Consider the following 21,500-nt stretch of genomic DNA (forward strand, 5'->3'; position numbering starts at 1 on the left):
CTTAGCTAAAGGAAAGCATGGGATAAGGGCAAGTTTTTGTAGCCACAGTCTCTTGGTTTATATTGATACTTCAAATCTGATAATGATTTGATTTAATAACATAGAACTGGCTTTTCAAAGTTAACATGGGGAATGCCATTTAAGATTTCTTAGTAACTAATGCTCAAGATATGTCATAAACCAACAGTGAGTAAAAATCTCCTGATTTGATTTACTCTTCCATTATTAGTATCTCCATCAAGTTACATCTTCAAAATATGTTCTTGTAATTACACTGAATTTTTAAAGTTTGGTGAGATTAAGAGGCTTAGCCTGCAACAGATATCACGGCAGCATTGGCTATGCAAAAGAGTGCAGTCTAGAACTGCAATTGCTCTTCATCAATGCTGGTATGGTTAGGTCAGACAACAGAAGGTGGAATCCTTTTATCCCTCTCCCAAAGCAGCTATTCGAAACCTGCTTTTCATCCCAACTATAAGGAAAATTTGGTTTAGTCTTACTATGCAACAAGTTTTTATTTGGCAGCAATCGGCAAACAAAAGAAAGTATGTGCAAGACCCTCAATTCACTACACGCAGAGCCTGATGTTCACTGAAAACCTACACTGGCTATGAAGTACAATAGTGCAAACTTAGAGCCAATACAACTCATAGAAATGCATTTACATAATTGAGAACAAATCATAGCTTTTATTTTATTCACACATATCTTTGCCTAATTAACTGCACATTAGCTAACCAATATTACAAATGAAAAATACTTTAAAAACTATATAACCAGAAATAATATTGTAATTCATATACATACACACATTGCTGAAACAGAATTAAAAATTAATTTCAATTATTAGGACTTCAGTTTGCAAGTAGAATCATTATGGGTTTTTTTTCATTTATGATTCATTTTTCATTTCTCCAACATCATAACAGAAAATTCTTTTGTAAGTTTGTATAATTAAAAAACTAATTACAATATTTAAAATAATAAATCCTTAGACTATTACTGGATTTGCACTTGCTTTTTAGATAATCTATGAATACTTTATAGTTACTTATCTATTGGGATATTTTCCTGAAGCTGCATTTAACTTCATACACCAGAGAATACAGGAGGGGCAGGAAGCAAGCAGCCTAGGGAGAGTTCTTTCACAAACACTCATGTTTGTTTGTCATTATAAGAAACATTTTTCCTGTCCTGATGCACACTAATTATGCATGTTGTTTAGAAAGGAGGCATCATCTACAAAGTGGTAGTCTTAGCAATTAAAATACTTCAAAAGAAACTTTAGAAAGACCAGCCACGTGAGTCAAAGGAGCCATTTGCTACATGTTCACATAGACCATCTCCAAAGGATGCCAGAAAAAGGATGCTTGATTAGGCTGCCACCAGAAGTTACAATTCTTTAAATAAAATCATGTTCCTGTAAAAGTTTTATTTAGATGGTATTATAAAATACCTCCAATTTTTTTTCTAGAATTACTAACCAAATAAAACTTATTGATTTCAAGGAATCTATCTGATCAGGAAAGTTCTGCTTCCAAAATACATTTGAATTTATGAAATAGGTTTGGTACCAAGAATGTAGTAGCTCTAAGCCCAACACTGGAGAATAAACATGGCTGAATGGCTTCCTGCCTCAATCCTAAACACCTGGTATAAGGAAAGAAACAAAAGGGGGGAACACAACCCCAGAAAACATGACAAGTAAAACAGTATTTTGTATAAAATTCATGGATAAAAAATAAATAAACTCAAGCACAGTTGTCAAGTTGAGGGTAGAAAAAACAATGAGGTTATTTTCAGAAAACACTTTCAAAGTGGTTACCTCATTTCCATCTTTACTAAGTAGTCTAGTGCAATAATGTATGCATAAGGCCTAAAATACAACTTTCTAACTATAATTCCAATAGAGCATATATTCTCAAGGTTGAAAAAAAAATTGCTGTCAAATCCAGGATTTATATACTTTATTTAGCATAAAGAATATATGACATCCCCTTAAAATTACAGTACTTTCTTTCCCAGTACAACTTCACAGGAAATTGCAAGTAAATCGGTAAGCTTTATTACTTAAAATCAAATTAAAACATCTGTAAAAGATAATACTCTTGTATTTATCATATAATAACATGCAGATTGTTCAAAGATCTTGAAGCATTTGTGTAAAGGCTGACTCTAAAGTTTATTTATTTATACCACTAACAACACACAAATTCAGCAGTGATACAAGGAGAGAAAACGTAACATACATTAGAAAAAAAACAGTTTGATTCAAATTTAAACCTAACTGCAAAACCAAAGATTTATGTCCTGCAACTGAATCCAATATACATTCCCAGCCTTCCCTCAGATTTAACATCAGCTTTTCCTTAAACCATACTGAAATCTTTCATGCAGCCTAAGTTCCCCAGGTTTATATCACAGATAAGCAGCTTCCACAGTGAATAACGTAGCTGGTGTTCAAAGTCATCACTCAAAACCCTGAAATAAAACTAAATCTTCCCCTTGTATATGGTCAAAGATGACGCACCGGCAATACCCTGTAATTCCACAGCTGCAGATTTTCCATAGACTTCATTTCTTATACCACAAATCTGTTCTTTCATTAAGAAAAAACAAAGTCATTTAAAAGGACAAAAACACCCCACTAAAACACCTGTCACTTCTCCAGCACAAGCTTAGGCAATAAGCTCTGACAGGTGTGACTTGCTCTATTTATCTCAATCAAAGGCCCTCATAGGCTTCATTATTACACAGCTGTGCATTTTGTCTTTTTTCCAAGATGTTGGAATTTGTTATTTTCCAGCAGAGTTAAAAAAAAAAAAAAAAAAAAAAAAAGAGTCATTTTGAAGCAGTACGCTCCTGCACTTTGCTTTCCTTAGCAGACCATGCAGGACACTGCTGCAGGGGGACCATCCTGCCTGGAGAAGCACAGCAGCGCTTGAGGAACAAAGATAAGCCAGTCTTTAAAGTGACCACATGCTGTCTGCTTCCCTCACACAAAACTAAAGGAACGAGGTGCTCCCCACTGTTACCTGGACAGGTAACTTGCAGGAGAGCCATGGTCAGAAAAGCCATGTTTCCATGCTTTATGGACGTATGATTTAAAATTCAGTTCCAAAGTACTCACTGACAGAAATCTGTCAATAAATAATATGATTAGTCATGATGTTTAGCTCTGGATCTAAATAGGGAGGAGGAAGCTACAACAGACCTTTGGCCAGATAGTCATGGGTTGTTGGTATTTTTTGGTTGGTTTGGGTTTTTTGTACTCTGAAATGAGAACCCAGTGTAGCCAATCACATGATCAGGTGGCTGAACCTCCTTATACTTCAGTGAAAAAAAAAACTAAAACATAACTGAAGTGTATCTCAAATAAAGTTATATCAGAACAGAGAAGAAAGAAGCACACAACCTGCATATAAATAGGATATCCAGAAGTATTGTCTAGCTTACCTATTTATATATTTTTTTTGTATTCTGCTTTCATTGACAGCTCTGACTTTCACAGCCAACAAACACCAAGGTTAAACTCTCTCCACTGAGGCAGAGAGCCCTGTCACCTCCAACACCTTCTGAGACACTGGAATAACAGGGAGGCACAGCCATGCTGTGTCTGAGCAGCATCCCTGCCTCATCTATAATGCATTGACTCCATTTAACACTTAGAATACTGAAGAAATTGTCTCAGAATTTAAGACCTATTTTTTAAGCATACCAACACACTTCATCTCTAAGAGCATCTTTTGATTTCACATGTATTTGTACATTTTCCATTTTAGTGAGAACTGCAGGAGCTATTCAGAGTTCCTATATATTAACTTCATTTGTTGATCTGAAAGTTTTTGAGGCTGAACAAAAGCTACTGCCTAGTTGATTTTTAGCAGGAGAATTCAAGATTGCATTCAAGACTAAATTACTTAAAACCTTACATCAATAATTCAAGATATTTTAATAAATTTTTAAACTACATTAAAATAATATCATGGGGGTTTGATTTTTTTTTTGGCAAAGCTTATGAGTTATTTTTTTCTAACTTTTCCTAAGTTCATGTCTCTACTTTCCTATCACTAACATCAGTATAGTGGGGTTTTGTTGGTTTATAGGGTATGGTTGTCAGTAATGACTACAACAGCAGGAAGTTTTAGTAAAACCAGAAGGCAGACAGAAAAGAATGCAACCTGATGGGATACAGAAGGTTTGTAGCAGCTGGGAGGTAAGCTGGGTAAGAGTAGTTGTTAAAAAAAAAGTGATGAGATCAGAGAAACAGCTGTTCAAGTGCAGAGGCAGGAAATAGCACTTGGAACCGTGAAACCTGAATAGGGGAAGCTCAAAATAGAGAGATTAGAGTTTTTTTTCAAGACTGGAAAATCAGGAAAGAGAAGGAAGAAATCTGGTGAGAAAAGGAGGGAATGTAGATGAGGTAGAATGGTAAAGAACTGAGATCCAAAGGGGAATGTTTTAAGAACTGAGATCCAAAGGGAAATGTTTTAAGAATCAGTAAGTGCTGACAGTTTCTGATCACAATAAGAGATGCTGGTACCTGGACCACTTTCTTAACAGAACTATGCTTTTTATTAGTATTCCACTTTGCAGGAGTTAAATGAAAGAAAAGTTACAGCATCCTGGGGGGCACATGCACTTCCAGATGCTTCCTATAGTCACCTCATATTGGGCAACTTCATTTAACACTAGTCAGTGCTCTTGCTGCCAGCTACCACAGTGCTGCACTAACTTAGTGATGTTCATTTGTGAGTACCAATGGGCTGTGAGCTCTAAGTGTCCTTGGGCATGTCTTGCCTTGCAAGAAGCTGCTCCTTGACAGGCAGGCAATAATACACTGGAAGCAGAAGGGAAGCCCTGGTGGCACCCAGCTTACCCAGCCCCAAGGGCAAAGGGAGACAGAAAGACTGTGAGCACGTGGAGAGAAGGGAAAACTGAAATGAAGACATTTACCTAGAGCAATACTTAGTAGTTGGCTATGAGGTATAAGGTGCCCCAGGAAAATTACTCCAACATCATCATCTACTCTTGCATTTCTATTATTGACCCTTCCCACTTAAATGAAAATGTCAGCATTTTCCCTTGCTGAGTTTCTTTCCAGCTTGACTATAGGTCATTGATGATATTCTGTATGTACCATTTTGCAAACAATTACATACTTTCTGACACTGTATCTAGTTTAATTTTGACTACCTTGCTTATGAGTGTTGCATCAGAAGTGTCAAGATACTTAAAGATATGACAACTGCTGCTTCTCCCTTAACCTCAAGGCCTGCTGTACTACAGAAGGAATTTTTTATGAATCTATTGACTCATGTTCTGTCAGGAAAAATCATTTCAGAGTAGTGTATGTGCTATAAACTCACCCCATCAGTTATTTACAATAGCTTCCAGGTGTACACAGAAGAAAATCACAGTGTTACCAGACAACGTTTATAATATGCAAATATTATTTGAATGATGCTTTGAACAAAGGAATTTCCTCTATATTGAAGTGCCAGGAAGATGGGGAGCATGATGGGAAGGGGGAGTTTAAAATAGAATATTGTTGACCCTTCCAAGGTGCGTTGTCTCTGATAGTAATTTCTTTTTCTAAGGTAAAAATGCAGATAATGCAACAGGTTTATATGCTATAGAAGTGATTCCCAGTTGCTTGTTCTTGTACACGATATCAAAGATTAAGTTTTCTTTCAGTTTGTTGCTCTCCAAATATGTGGAAACCCAAAACTCTCCATTTCTAAAGCATTTTTCAATACATTTAGATTTAAAATTTGCTACAGCACTCTCTATTGACAGTTACTGCCAATAAAATGCTGATTTCCTAATGTAAAACTAACTCAAAATCTCATGGTTTTTCCCTCAAATAGCTTGATCAGAAAGTAACTTTGCCAATCTTTATGACACATAAAACTCCTCTACTTTTGCAGCCGCCTGGTCATCTGAGAGTTAAAGCACGAACAGCTGCACAAAAGAAAATGGCTGCAGGTCTGTTGAATGATTTAATGAATGTGTGGTAAGACATTTCAGTATAAAATTACACCATTTTTAAGTCACTGATAAAGTGTATATTCATATGTAAAACATTTAAATTATATAGAAGTTATTTATCTTAAGAATTGGGTTAATAATTATAAAATTATTGCACACACTAAAATAGGCATCTAAAGTCTCTATTCTCCCACCACAGAAATATCACAGAGCATGACTTTAATTAACATGATCACCACTGTCCCATAAACCTACCTCTTTTGGCACAAAGGTCAAGAAGCATTCCAAAGCAGACTCCTCCTTTAAGTTAACTGAATACAAATAAGGCTTTGAAGAACAGCACTCAATCACTGCCAAACAAAATTCAGAATCAAATTACAGATGTTACTGCATGAAATATCAACTTTGCAATAGTTGCAGGACTTCAAAATGATTTCCAACATAAAGTATTTACATATTTGTATGGTAACCATTTCTCACAAAGTTACAAAGGAATATAATATTTCTCATAAGGATTCTGGAGGTAATTTTGAGAAGTATCAATCACCAGCAACTTTGACTGAAGTTATTGATTTGGGAGAACACAATATTTCAGAGAAAAAAAAAGCACAAAAACAAAACAGTGTCATTTACCTTTGAATAAAAGTGTAAGGCTAAAATAGTTAATTATACAATGAAAACCTAATACTACAGGGAGAAAAATAGTTGGCTGACACTGGTTTTTTTTAAATGACTTTTAGGCATAATCTACAACACAGAGGTTTACCAATAAGGCTTGCTTCCTTTTTCAGATTTTCATGTCCTATTTGAAGACTCTGGCAGAAGCATGGGTTTCCAACAAAGAACATAACATTCCTCCCAGATCAGTATTCATCCGGGAACACCAGGATCAGTATTCACCGTTTGATTTCAAACGCAAACTCTGATAAAGAAATCATGTGCAACGAGTCCATTCCCATGCTGGTTACTTGCCTGTTGTAAAAAGTCCTACAGCTCTTTTCCAAATTAAGGTGACTGACAAAGAGCTCTCACCTTCCCTTCCCTTTTAAATGCACCACATGATAAGAAAATCTCTCTCTCCTTGTCAGACCATTTTCTGTCATCATCCACATATAGTTCAACATAAAGATACAACTATATTTTACAATACTGTCTTGCAGAGCCCTTATTTCCTGAGTTTGCAGGGACAAGCTGCAAAATTCTCTTGTGAATAATGATGTTGGAACAGCAAAGGAGATGCCATGACTGAAGTAGGAAAGGGTTGCAGAACAACAAGTAAAGGATAAGAATCTGCACTAGTTCTACCAAGAAAAAAAGAATAGCAATAACATCCCACATATCGGCCCAATGTCATTCTGAGTTGGGCATTGTGTAGAACAGAGGTCCTGTGATTAACCTGCAGACACCCTGTGCCTTCAGGAAAAAGAAAAGTCTGGACTCATACTGATGGTGAATTCATTGAAGGGTAAACATTGTCAAAACAGTGGGTATGAGTCCATGAATAGGAAATGAATATAGTTGTTTGGCTTTGTTTGCTTGGATTTTCTTTTTTTTTTTATTTTAACTGATGAGAGGGTACTCAAACTTTTTTATTTGTTATACCTTAGCAACTATAAGCAGAAAAAAAGGGGGAAAAAAACTACAGGCAACCTGACATTTTGCAAATACTTATTTCTGGCAAATGTCATCTTGCAGGCAAACCAAAATGTCTCCTCTTAATTTATATTAAGCAACACTTTTAAAATAATTGCTTTAGGTTTTCTCATCCGAGAAAATTTGTCTACCAGAAATAGCCTGACAGATTTTCCCTTAAGATTACCCATTCTTTATTTAACAAAAATTCTGATACAGCAAAGGCAAATACCTGAATGGTTGCTAGTATCCAGTTTAAAATCCTTATTCTTAGAAAAATCAAACTCCACTCTGGTACGTGATTGTCCTTTGTTCTGCAGCAAAAATGGAATTGAACTTGTAGCGCCAACATAAACTCCACCGAAGTCCACTCGCTCCTGTAAGTTTAAAGAAAAATGGGTCAAAGCACCGTGAAGTCAAGTTTATAACTGAACATAATGTGAAAAAATAAAACAGTGCAAGATCCACAATTTACAACACAATAACAGTATCAGTTAATCAATAGTCTTGCATGACCCTTATCATTAAAATCCTTCCAGGACATAAAACACAAGAGTTTAGAATTCAATATTAAGTCCAGTTACACCATCAGAAAAGCTTTTGTCATTCAGTAAACAGATCAATGGATTACTTTTTCCTTTATTTCACCCTTTGCTATAGCTAGCTTAAGAAAACTTCTCCCTTTTAACATACTTATTCCAGATTGTCAAGTTCAAAAGCTAAAGCTGTCAGCTATCATTTAGTGCAACTGTTATATGTACATTTGGTTTGTAATATCTTTTCCTAAGTTCTCCTTGATGATTCTCTCGGGAAGTTAGTATAGGAAAAAACGACAAATATGAAGTAGGGAGGAGCCACTTTGACACCTAGATAAAGCAAAACACTTAATCAATCTTACCAATTGCTACAATTTCCTCATACTTACCACACTCATGTTTATTTCAGCGACCTCTACAAATCCACCAACCCTGAGCACTTGTGCTCCTGCATTTCGCACTTCTACCTAAGAGAATGGACAACAGTGGGATTGCTGACAAGGTCATTTTAGCAGAACTATCTCACCAAATCTTTCACAATTACATGAAAAAAAGTTTAACACAAAAAAAAAACAAAGCAACCCTACCCCCACAGATACAGAGTGGAGAGAGACATTCAGTATAAATTGTAATGAAAATACAAAAATAACTCTGCTTTTATAATATAATGCATTTCTGCTATGGAAATATGAGGAGGTAAAAAATATGCCTTCACTTTCTGGAATATATATATATACAGATTCCAGTGTTATGTGGCTTCAAATCATATCTTTGTGGCATTCCACGTCAGGGATAGATTTGGCTGTCCACTAAAAACACAAAAACAGACAAACAAACCAAAAAAACCAACCCAAAGTTTTAAGAAAGACCAGTCCTCCCTACTTCTGCAAATAAAAATAATGTTGCAGGAGGCTGTATTACTAGAATGAGCATGTTTTTTCCAACAGAAGAAAGCTGTATCCAGCAGCTGTGAGGATTGGAAAGTATAGTATGACACAATTGCTTGACAGAGGTGCTGGTAGCAAGTAGATACAATTGTTCTGAGGAATGCTAAATCTGTTGTAAAATTTGAAAAAAATAAATGGATACTAGGTTTAACAAGCATAATATATGCAGCCACAGAAGATGGTGAATCCAAGATCAGTGTCAGAAAAAGTAACAAAGTTCAAGCCCTTGATAGCATCCTTTTTCCCAGCCTCACTTATCTGAACAATGACAAACACAGACACATAGAAAACAAAATATGATTAAATGCTTATTGCATGTCTATTATCAAATCAAATCTACTAGAAGATCCATCTCTGAAAAGACCACAAAAAGAAGTAAAGAAATGAAAGACACTGGGATATTCCAATCCTTCCCCTCTATGAATTACAAGAACTGCAAATATGTCTGTATTATTTCCTAAGGACAAATTAGTTTCAACAGTTTGTCAGTAGTATAGTATGAATCAGCTCAAACTGAGAGGCTGTTTTGATATTTCTTAGCAGGGCTGAGACAAAACAATAGAATAGGTTATAGCTGTTATCATCTGCTGCAAGAATACCTTGAAAAGCATTAGAACATTGGAGATAAAATCCACGAGATACGTAAAAATGTACATACATGAACACACAGCTTAACACTCAAAAGACAAAGTCCTTCCAGTTTTGAGTACCTCCACATTCTTATCAAAAGTCATGCTTGCATTCGGAGTGAAGGAGATTTTGAGATCAGCGGTGCCTCCCACAGGTACCACTCCTTGCGAGGGGGTGATTGTCATTCCAGGCAGCGGGTTTGGATCACGAACCTTCACAAACACAAACAAGAAACAGACTGAAAAAGGTGTTTGGGTTTGTTTGTTTGTTTTGGCAGGTATATATATTTATACTAATATATATCTTAAAGATTTTATATTCTTACAAGGAGAACCTTCAAAGCATATAATGCTAATTTGGACTTAGAAGTTTGGGGAAAAATGCAGGTAAACAAAATAAAATAACAGATTTCTAAAGATGACTGTCAGAGTATGAAATACTCTTTGTCCACCAAGTGGAAACTTATCATTCTGGTTTTCAGGTTGTTTTCATTAAGCTATTAAAAGTAACGCTTGCTATCCAGCAAGTCTTCAAAACATTCTACATAAATTTTTTTTCAGTGACAAATAAATTCATCACTTCTTTTTTGACATTCACAGTAAGAAGATAGGACACCCAATACTCTACAGCTCAGTAATAATATGAGGAGTAAATATTCAGTTTACTCACAGTTAGTAAAGACAAAATAGAATTTGTTCTCTTCTAATGCACTCCAAACAGACAACTTTTTAAAGTACAGCTTTGAAAAGTGATAATGGCCAAGACCAACCAGCCATCTCTTGGCTTAAGAATAATTGTGGAGGCTAAAAAGCCTGGGTATGTTTGTTTGCCTTACTAGCTATGCTGATTTTATTCTTTCAGGCCCATCCTCCAAGAGTGCAGTAATAATACTTGTTATTCAATGCTCAGTTGATAAACAGAGAAATATGGTACTAATCAAAATAAATTATTCATGTTTTTTGGTATCATTATAATGAAGGAACAAAAACTCTGAGGATTTCAACAAAAATTATTTTGCTTCACTAAACAAATACAGCAATTATCCTGTGATCAGGAGAACTAATGAGGTTAGGTTTCCTATTAGTTTGTTTATCTTATCTTTACTCATTCTGGCAACCATCTCATCCCTTTATCCAATTCATCACACAACCCATCTTCCTCCCAGATGTTAGCCTAGCAATGTAATCATGTGCTGTGACTGGTCTGGGATGCACTGACTGGGCAGGCAGCATGGATAGGGTGACCAGCCAGTTTGCTCTGTGTCTCAACATCTCAAAACATCCAAGCTGTAAGTGTTTTTCCACCAGTACACCAGTATGGGGTTCCACCCTCATTACTGGTTCCCATGAAGCTGCCGGAATCGTTTAGGCATCACCACTTTGCTTGTCTGTTGGTCCATCACATTTCACAGAGGGACAGAATTCCTGTTCACATAAATCTTGTTTCTTCAGAAAACCAGACAAAAACTTAAGTAGGTGCATATTTAATAACCAAGAACACAACACCATAACATGATCTGATAAAACTAACTCCCTTCTGCTCTTCACCCCAAGGAGTTAAATGTGCTATAAATAGTTTTAACTTACTTGGAAGTATGCATGGTTGCGTCCTGTGTTTTGAAGAATGGCTGTCTTACAAGTAGACAAACCCATTGGACTATGAATGAAGGATATATTTTGTGTCACAAACTGAACTTTAGTAGCACCAAGCTATTAAAAAAGAAAAAAAAGATAAAACAGGCTAATTCCATAACATATTCCTAAGTACAAATAAATAATTCAGCCTATTTTTTATTACTTCAAGTGCTAATATACTTCTGAAAATGCATAAATTACAAGTATTCAAATAGACAAACAAAGCTTAAATGTGAGACGATTTAGTCAATGTACTGAACTTGTCTAGATTCAAATTAAACAGACCCATCCCCACAGATATTTCTGGACTAACTTCAAGACAAATAAAAATCTTTTAATTAAACTTAACAGCACAAGCTCCATTAATTTCAAATGTGTGATCAGAACAAGATACTTCAGAGATATTAATAGCAGTAGAAATGCCAACATTCTAATTTATACATATCCTGGTTTACATATGGCAATTTCCAAGGCTTCAAAACAAGAGGAAGAAAAAAAAAACCTACTGGGGAAAAAAAAATAAATTAAAAACAGGCTCATCAAAAAGAAGGGTAAAGTTTTCTTGGCTCCCAATGGAAGTCCTAGAGCATGCAGCCAATAGAATACAGTGAAAAGAAAAAGACGACTTTCTTACTCCTTAAGATGTAATGTAAGATAACAAATGACTAACCTAAGGTGAATGTCACTGCTTAGAAGACTATCCAGAACATTGATTCTCAAATACCATGTTCAAATAACAACACAAAATTACACTAGAGCCTGTTGTTACCCTGAAACTCTGAAATATACCTTCCCACACACACCTCGATTTTTACCCCATTAATATATATCTAAAGAACTGTCATACCACCTCTCAACCTTTGTTTAGCTAAACTAAGCAAGCCAAAAACAATAATTACCTCATAATATATAAGAACCACTAAGTTGTGATGCCAAAATAGGTATATCATCAAAAGTAAGAAAAAGGCAAATTGTCTTTTCCTTGCCTTCTCCATCATGTATTTGTAGCATATTTTTTTGTTAAACACATCAAATAGGAGCCACATGAAAATAAAATATTTTTAATACATGATAATATAAATATATTTAAGACATCACTTGCTTTAAAAAAAAAAGAATTTTTCTTCTCTAAAGCTGCTGTATAAATTGTTACCTTCGCAAAACATTTCAACTTAATTGCATTTCCTCTGCGCACACACAAGGTGAATTCTCCTTCTTCTGGAGAGTTGAACCCTGAACGCCAAACAACTTCACACTCCAGATCACTATAGGCCTCCACAGTCCCTAAATACATGTACATAATTTACATATTATAGCATACACATGTGCAATTATCAAATTACATTGTATAATTAGAAATAACTTAAGCACATTAAAGTAAAATGACCTCCTATTATTGAAGACTAAGCCTACATTTCTTAGGTGTTGAACAGTATGATAAAATAAGTAAAATTAGTTTCTGACTTCTCATGACAATTGCATAATCTATTTATTAATATCCTGCAGTAAAACACACTCAAAGTTCACTAGTGTTTTTTAGCCATGAATTAATCCAATAGTCAATATTAAAAATAAAAAAAAAGAACAGACTATCCTTCTTGTAGAATAACAACTTTGGGAAAGACCATACACATTTTCTTGCTTGGAGTCTGAACTTGTATTAGCAGAAATATCTTTTCTCAAGAATCAGAGCACACCAAGCCAAATCTTGTCTGAACTGTGTAATGCCAATTCAGTCAGCAGTTACTTCTTCAATAACAGAGCTCCAACATACTCCTGCAGAACACTATTTTTCAAAGGAAAGAAGGTAAAACCTAAAGTCTCATGGATGCATTCAGGGTAGGGCTTATACAGGGAGTGCTGCTGTCATAATAACACTGTGATCTGATTCTACTTTTGGGATACATTGACCTAAGTTTAAAAATACAGTATATAGCATCAGATAAATGTTTGTTTTATTTAACACTGTTGACATTTAAGACACATACACACACACTGTATTTGCATAGTGTACCTCTGGCAGGCCGTATAGAAAATGCAGGTTTTCTATCTGTAGTTACAGGTTTCCAAATAAATCCAGCTGGATGGTTTCTTGGATTGCAGACCCTGACGGTTGCTCTAAACTCTGTCCCTGCTAGGCAGCCAGGAACAGGATTTAAAATCAGTTCCCTTGTAGACAGCTCAAGTTCAATAGGCACTGCATTTGCAACTACCAGTACATGCCCAGGGTGTTGGTTGTTTATCTTGTAAGCAAAAGATCTGCAACATAAAAATACATATTTCTCAATATTTTTATGCATTTATTATGTTGTAGTCAGACTAAAATTTATGTGAAATATAACCATTAGCAAGAAAATATTTAACAAAAGAATTGAGTGTGAACACACAACAAAGACTGACAAGAGAAAAAATTTTGTACTTGTTTTGCATACTACTTAAATCATGCCAAAAGCGATGGTCATCCCAAAGGATGATCAGCCTCATACAGTCATTTTAACAACATGAGTAAAGTGAGAGTTCATACCAGAAGGCTGGAAAACAGATATAATTTGCCTATACATTTTCCCATGAGCTGCATCAAAAGATCTGAGCATAGATGCATTGATGAACACCATGTTGGAAAGAGCACGGTATTTTTCACAGAAATTTATCCTAGCAAATACACTTATAGCAAACTTTCTTCCCTGATATACCTGTAGTTATATGAGCTTCCCACAGGACATGATTTTGTTTGGAAAATTTTGCAACATTAAACTACATTAATTATTGGACTGATGCAATTATTAATTAAAAATTAATTAAGAATCATTATTAATTATTGCAAATAAATGAGTGTACACCATTAACAATTATCATCACACTTTGTTTAAACCAGTCAGTGATTTTTTGTATTGTACTACTGCCAAGAAAATGTGTAAATCAAGACAAATAAAAAAACCTTACCTTTTAAAGCTTCCAGGAGTGATTGTCTCAAATACAATTGGAACGTGAGTCTTTGTAAGAGGAGGCACCACTTGAGACAATGGAGATGTCTCCTGCAATTCCTCAATTTCAATCTCAATTTGTATCCATATATGGACTAACAAGTTATTGATGATGTACAGTTCTTTGGTTGTTGTAGAATACACACAGACATCACCAAAATCTATATTAGAAGGACCTGGAATATATAAGAAATAAGATCTTCAACAAAAAAAGTTAATGTAAGTAAACATAACTACTAAAATATTATGATCGAAACATTTTAGTTCCTCAAATTACAAAATTAGTCAGCTACAAAAATCCTGTAGCAGAACAAATTCTCACTAAAATCTGGAAGTAAATACCATGCAAGTTCTAGAATGTTTTCAGTAGTACAACTCAGAAGCCACCAACATTTATTTCTTAATTGTGCTTGTTTTAGCCAGTTATTAAAATAGGAAAAGCAATGTCCTCATTACTCAAGGTATTACTAATAACCGCAAATACTTCTTTTTGTTAAGCAGATATTTGAATGAATAGACAAGCAGCAATTCACTGACAGTTTATATACTTAACCTATTGATTTGCTCCCTAATGTGTGACCATTTGCTTTAATAATTCATGTCATTTGATGGTCACAGAATCATTTCACTACTTAATTTACTGCTATCACCAATTTTTAGGCTGGTCTGTAAACGTTAGTGCTCATGGTACTAATCAAACATCTTACAAAACTCTCAGTACTTTTTCTATTATGTTTATCTTACTCTACCTTTCCCCAAGTATATCAGTATCTATTCAAGTTCTAACTTGACTGAAAATAATAAATAAGAAGCCCAGAAATTACTGAAAATTTTCATTTTGCTGCTAAATAATTGTACTGAAGTAAAGTTGACCTTAAAAGAGACCTGTAGTAGTACCAAATGTTAACAGATGAGTCCCTCACAGGCTTTACAAGGAATTACTCCCCATCACGGAGCACTCTGCTGAAATTATTTTGAAGGAGGATCCTGAAGAAGTTTTACTTTTAGGGGGTATTAGTGTTCACTGTTAATTCCCAGAAACATTCTGAGCACTGCCATGAATCTTATTGATATTAATGCTGGTCCAGATACTATCCAATAACAAGGTATAAGGGTGAGAACAACCCTCATATTATGCTGTGATGATTTCTCTGTAATAGCTTGTGGTATGAGCAGTCTTTAAAGAAAACTCTTCTTCTACATGTTCATATCTAATCATATCTCAGTATTTTCTGAGAAGTACAAAGCTTTAGTTAAACACTACTGTAGACATCAAGCTACCACCAATTTAAACTATTTTCTACTTAGGGTGAACAATTATAATCTTAAATTGTGTTACCATAAATAACTGCTTTTATAAGAACTACATGCATTTAGCAACCAAATAAAAAATCTTACCAATGAATATTTGATGAAGCTGCTTGTGTGTCAAAGTTAAACTACAATCTTCCTTCTCCTGGGTAGAAGATGGCACAGGACTAAGCCAGCTCCAAGTCTGTGATAAGCACAAGACACCTCTCAGAGCAGGATCAAAATTCTTATGCTTTTTTACATGGTAAACACATTATGCTCACATTGCTACTCAAGCATTTAACTTACTTCTTTATTTGTAGGTGTAGATGTAATTGTTGCCAATTTTCGACTAGTTAATAGGCAATCATCATCTAAAGGAGGCTTTTTCAACTGTAGCTTCTTCATGGGAAAATCTGTGATTGAGATGTTTGGTGACTTAAGCCCTTCACCTGGTTTGATTCCTATGCTTACAGGATCATTATACATATCAAACTGCCTACAGGGAAGGGAAAAAAAAAAGAATATGGAAATCTAAAAGTTTGAGCATTCCATGATCTACACACTAAATAATTTAATATTTTTAAACAAAACAAATAATACTTTAGGTAAGAATATTCTATTATTTAAAAAACTTTCAAGTACAGAGAATACCTTGAAAATTCTTTTTTTTTCTTTTGTTTAGACAAGGACTAACATTTGTGTCCTTGCACAAATGTTACATATTTGTGCCAACTGCTTTGATAAATAGGTTGAAAATATTATGGCTACAAAAATACAAATAAGATAATGCCTAAAATATCACTTAAAGAGCAATTAAGTAGAAAAATCAAGCACTTAAAAGTTAGCAACTGCCAAGATTACAAAGCATCTTTTAATGGTATATCTCTGAACTGGACCAATTATAGTGTAATTTTCACAGCAATTAAATTTTTGGTCAAAGTTCAGTTCCAATAAATCAACCTGCAACTAAAAGTCTTGAAACGTCCAGAGATCTTACACAGATGTTTTGTATCAAATATTCCTACTTTTGTAACAAGAAAATTATTACTATATTTAATAGTACTAAAATTCATCTGATAACTCTTAAATTTTCCTTTCTGTTCTTGCTCTTCATGCTGTATACCTTGAATACATGTGTTAATGGTCATACAAACAACAGGTCACACACTACACAACACTATTTCCTTTCAAAAACACCATACATCACCTACTTGCAGAAAAATAAAATAGATCCAGCTCTGCAGGCCTTGTCTGAATCATGTATACACAGAGCAAGGTAAATTGAGATTACAAGAACAATCCACTGGCACTACTAATTTTTCAATAATGGATCTTACCAACTTAACAGTCTTAAAGTATTATTTATCTTGCTTTAGAGGATTTACAGGTTTTTCTTCTTTTAAATAAAACTTTGTAAAAGTAGCAGAGCTGTCACTGCTGCTTTTCCATGATTTTGCTCCTCAGCATACCAATCAAATACACAAATTCATAAAGTGAGAATTTACTATAAGGTAAGATTCAATGACCTCTAATGAAGATTAGAGGATTGTATCTGCTTCATTCCACAGAATATATAATAATTTATATACTAAATCTATCACTCAGGGTGAGCTGGACATCCTAGTTGGAAATACATACTTATAAAAAGAAGGAATCCAAAACAATCAATGCTATGATTTTTTTTCTATCAGTCATAACCAACTCCTCTTAAAATTTGTCATGTTTATTTATTTTAAGTTCAGTTTCAAGTGCCATGCCTCTGTCCCTCCATTTCACCCAGGAAATCATCTCTACATGTCTAAATGAACAAAAGCAGGTTTTGCATGCACTAAAAATGAAGGTCCCAAGGACACAAGAATTTCAGCATGGTACAAATTTAGGGATATGATTGGTGCCACTAAGTTAATTCTGCACAGATATAGACATAACTTGCATATGAACCCAAAGTACTCATTTATTCTTTAAAAAAAGTCTTACCTGGCAGCATCTTTCTCTAAACGACGTTGTCTTAGACTGGAAATGAAGTCATCATAGTATTTTTTATGTGCTTCTATTGACTGTCGTTCAGAGTCAGTATAAGCAAATTCTGGATCTATGAAATTATATCTCTCAGTCTTTGTGAAAATAGTCCTAAATATTTAAAGAGAATTGCAGTTTCACTACATGTGTAAAATGATTCTGGGTCTTGTTAGAAAGAAAACATATTGATCTTGATAGATATATATTTCATTGCAAACATTCTTTTTATCACAGCTGATTATTAATATTTGACCTTGTACAGGCAACCATAAAAATGAAATATTGCAACTGCAATAGCTACATTTGTAGTTTCATGTAAGAAAAGCAACTCAAGAAATTTATGTGCAAGAGACTCATAAATGCAATGAATTTTAAAGAACTTTCAGTGCAAAAAAAATCCAGTGAGTAACAAATCTTGATCTACTACATGATATATATAAATGTGTAGGTTTAAATATTAGATTCACATAATTCTTACCTGTACTTTTTATCCCATTCACCAGGCCTAACGCTGGTTGCACGATCATTAGGGAAAGCTATAAGTGCATCATCCTTACAATTCCTGTTTATCCGGTGGGTATGAATTCGTGTTTGGTTTGATTTAAGTATTGCCACAGGTGGTGCATCAGTGCACTGTATTGCCCCACGTGCTGCATCAGTGCACTCTTCTGTGCCATCAACTACAAACTGTCCAGTTGCATTAGAAACCACTGGTGTTAAACCTTGAAATTCAAATAAAACATGAACTTAAACTAATATTTTTAAAGCAAAATTCAAAGTATTAGAAAATATTTCTGATTTGCACTGGTCCACCCAGCAGTGCAACAGTCAGTCACCCATCCCATTGTGTTTTCCTCAGAGGGAAGAAGGCATTCCCATCATACCAACAGTCCACTGCCTCCCTTGGCCTTGATCACACAAACAAATACCAGAGCTCAAAGCACTGCCCTGTCCAGCTGTGACACTTTGTCTTGCACAGGCACATGATCAACACTCAGAGCTGCCTCCATCACAATCCTGTTCATGGTGTCCTAAAGCTTTTCTTAAGGGCTGCAGACACAGGCATGGTTTTTGACAAAGAACTCCCAAGCTATCACAACTAAAAAGACAGTTCAGATATTTTTCTCTCTAATTTTATAAAAGCACATATATATTAATGTCAAAGAGAAAAATTACAGCAGAAACCAGGCCATGGGTTTGCTCACCTCCCCTTAAATAAAGACATACATTTAAAACAGTCCTATAAATAAATAAATCCATACTTCAACAGCCCTTTCCTCCCTCACTTGCAAAAAAAAAAAATTGATCATTAAATATTTTTGTTTTCCTACTTCAGCCTTACTTTACTCCAAAATGGCTATCAAAAAAAACCCTAAAAAATCAAAAGCTACTTTCCATCCTCTAAACCATAGGAGAGATTACAACTTTCACTGTCCAGGGAGGCACAGTCTGCAAGAAGCTTCATTCCAGTCTCTACTTGGCCTTCAACTGAATACAGAGACACAATCACACACATTCATTCACAGACACAGCGAGAAGACAACAGGGAAATACAGACCCATCCATATAAGGATCTGAAAAAAATAAACTTTTCCATCACAATTCAATAAGGCTTAAAAGCAAAACACAGCTATCAGTAGCCTAAAGAGTAAATATCTTTCATAAGCTCTTTATGAACCTGCAGACAGGAGTAGAATGGGGACATTTACAGAGCAAATGGTAGACAAAACCTGAAAAACTTGAATACTACATTAAATCTTTGATTAAAGAAACCAAAACACTTCTTTTAATTGTGTTTCTGAAGCAGGAAAACTGAAGGAGTCCTGGATTTCAACAATAAAACCTAGAAACTGCCAAACTTCAGTTTCTTCTGAATTCCTGATAGCCACAGACTTTAAATACATTCCTGAAAGTAGCAGGAATGTCCACTGGCTTATCAACCATTCTGGTACTTGTACAAATAATCGTGGAATCATGGAAATATGATGAGTTGGAAGGGACCCACAAGGATCATCTAGTCCAACTCCTGGATCTGCACAGGACACCCCAGAATCCCAAGAGATTCTCACATGTCTGAGAAGTATTGTCCAAACACTTCTTGAACTGTGTCAGGCTTGATGCTGTGACTACTTCCCTAGAAGTTCCAGTGCCCAACTGCCCTCTGGGTGAAAAATTTTTTCCTGATATTCAACCTAAACCTCCCCTGACTCAGCTTCATCCCATTTCCATGAGCCCTGTCACTGGTCATTGCCGGTCACAAGAGTGAAGAGATTGGTAGCTGCCCCTCTGCTGCCCCTCATTTTATCCTGACTTCCCAGTAACTTCCTGTTTTTACTTCCCCACAATGGAAAAAAATGGGCATTGCCTTCCTGGTTCTCATTAGCAAGTACATCTTCAAGCTGGCACCAGTCAGTTAAAGGGTATTCAAGTTCCCCTCCTTATCTACACACACACACACCACATGCACCAGTTCACTGGTACTACCTGCAGATGCCACCATACATGTGATGCCAGGAAAAGCTACATTTCCCATCACTGGTTTTAAAATCCAGTGACAGGCTTAGTCAAATCTACTTTAATTTGTTCCTGGGACACGTTAGGAACATGAGGAACAATTTAGAGTCTAATTATTGCATACCCTGAGAGATTCTTTATGCTGGCACAGGCTTCACAGGATGGAAAGAGCCAATGGACATGGGACAGGCAGCAGGTTGTATTAACTGGCAAATTAATCTGGCAGTAGTAACTTCTAATCACTAAATATCCTGTTATCTTTCCCACCACCTTGCTATGCTTGACATATCTCTCAATTTACTACTGAAAAATATTAGCACTGTTTAATGGCATCACTTCCAAAAACAAAAGCTTTTGTTTTCTGATTTATTAAATTTAAATAATTGTATGGTGAAAATGTATGCTTTAATAGTTTAATTTTTGATAAAATGGGGGGGAGAAGGGTACCATTATTTTAGCCATTGTTTTATACTCTTACATGTATACGTCATACAATTGAGCATCCCTGGAGTCCCAGACTTTTTACTTTTTATAAAGAAACTAAAAAGAGAAAAAAAACCCTCTTTTAAAATGCTAAAAATGTACTTTTAAAACATTTTATCACTTTTCACTAATGTTTTTAGCATCTTACCAGGATTAATTGTGAATAGAATTTTTTTTCGTTTAGCTTTGCACACTCCAATCAAGCTCAAATATAACTGATGAAAGGATATTCTCTTCAAATCATGCAAGTTATTTTTATCTACTCCTGTACCAATGATATCGATAATTTGCTTCATCTTAAATGTTCCTATTTGACGCGGAGAAAATGAAATCATCACATCCTGGAAAAGAAAACTCATTCTGAGACATAAGAGACAGAAAAGCAAATAGTCGAATTTTTTGTAATTCCTGTATAATTGAGTTATTGAGTCCCTTCTCTCCACACTTACCTCTAAGACAGGTGTTCAAAATTGGGCTTTTAGAATATGCCAACAGACACAGAAAAATTAGCAATATAAGGTGATATAAAAATGCTACACATTAGAACACAAAAAAGTCTCCCTTGCTCATTTTTGAGATAAATTGTTACATCTTGTACCCTGAGTTACTGGTTTGGGAAATTATAAATGCCTCCATATTTAACATATATTTGGCAAACTTTCTTCCATTAAAAGAAATGTTATCTTACTTGAATATTTGTGACTTACTGAAAGAAATTAAAAGTATCGTGCAAAAATATAGGAGTATGAAGCAATCTTCTCAAATCAGTAAAAGAAAAAAAAAAGTAATTACAGATAGGAAAAACGTTTGTAAAGTTCCTTGAGTGCTACAATTATT

The 21,500-nt window shown here is 35.0% G+C and overlaps 1 protein-coding gene across 3 annotated transcripts in view; it reads right to left on the bottom strand.

The window, feature by feature from the left end:
- Positions 1-21,500, bottom strand: part of CFAP47 (cilia and flagella associated protein 47) — a 275,466-nt gene that overhangs the window by 240,789 nt on the left and 13,177 nt on the right. For all 3 annotated transcript variants that reach the window (XM_027689060.1, XM_027689061.1, XM_027689062.1), the window contains exons 9-21: positions 20,812-21,004; positions 18,145-18,388; positions 17,625-17,777; positions 15,954-16,143; positions 15,753-15,849; positions 14,314-14,530; positions 13,385-13,629; positions 12,524-12,654; positions 11,323-11,445; positions 9,817-9,948; positions 8,549-8,626; positions 7,856-8,000; positions 6,247-6,341 (exon numbers count right to left, since the gene is read on the bottom strand). In XM_027689060.1, coding sequence (XP_027544861.1) covers positions 6,247-6,341; positions 7,856-8,000; positions 8,549-8,626; positions 9,817-9,948; positions 11,323-11,445; positions 12,524-12,654; positions 13,385-13,629; positions 14,314-14,530; positions 15,753-15,849; positions 15,954-16,143; positions 17,625-17,777; positions 18,145-18,388; positions 20,812-21,004 — 2,043 coding nt within the window. The remainder of the gene's footprint in view (positions 1-6,246; positions 6,342-7,855; positions 8,001-8,548; positions 8,627-9,816; positions 9,949-11,322; positions 11,446-12,523; positions 12,655-13,384; positions 13,630-14,313; positions 14,531-15,752; positions 15,850-15,953; positions 16,144-17,624; positions 17,778-18,144; positions 18,389-20,811; positions 21,005-21,500) is intronic.

Source organism: Neopelma chrysocephalum, unplaced genomic scaffold, assembly GCF_003984885.1.
Source record: "Neopelma chrysocephalum unplaced genomic scaffold, ASM398488v2 Primary Assembly neopelma1_76, whole genome shotgun sequence".
Classification (NCBI taxonomy): domain Eukaryota; kingdom Metazoa; phylum Chordata; class Aves; order Passeriformes; family Pipridae; genus Neopelma; species Neopelma chrysocephalum.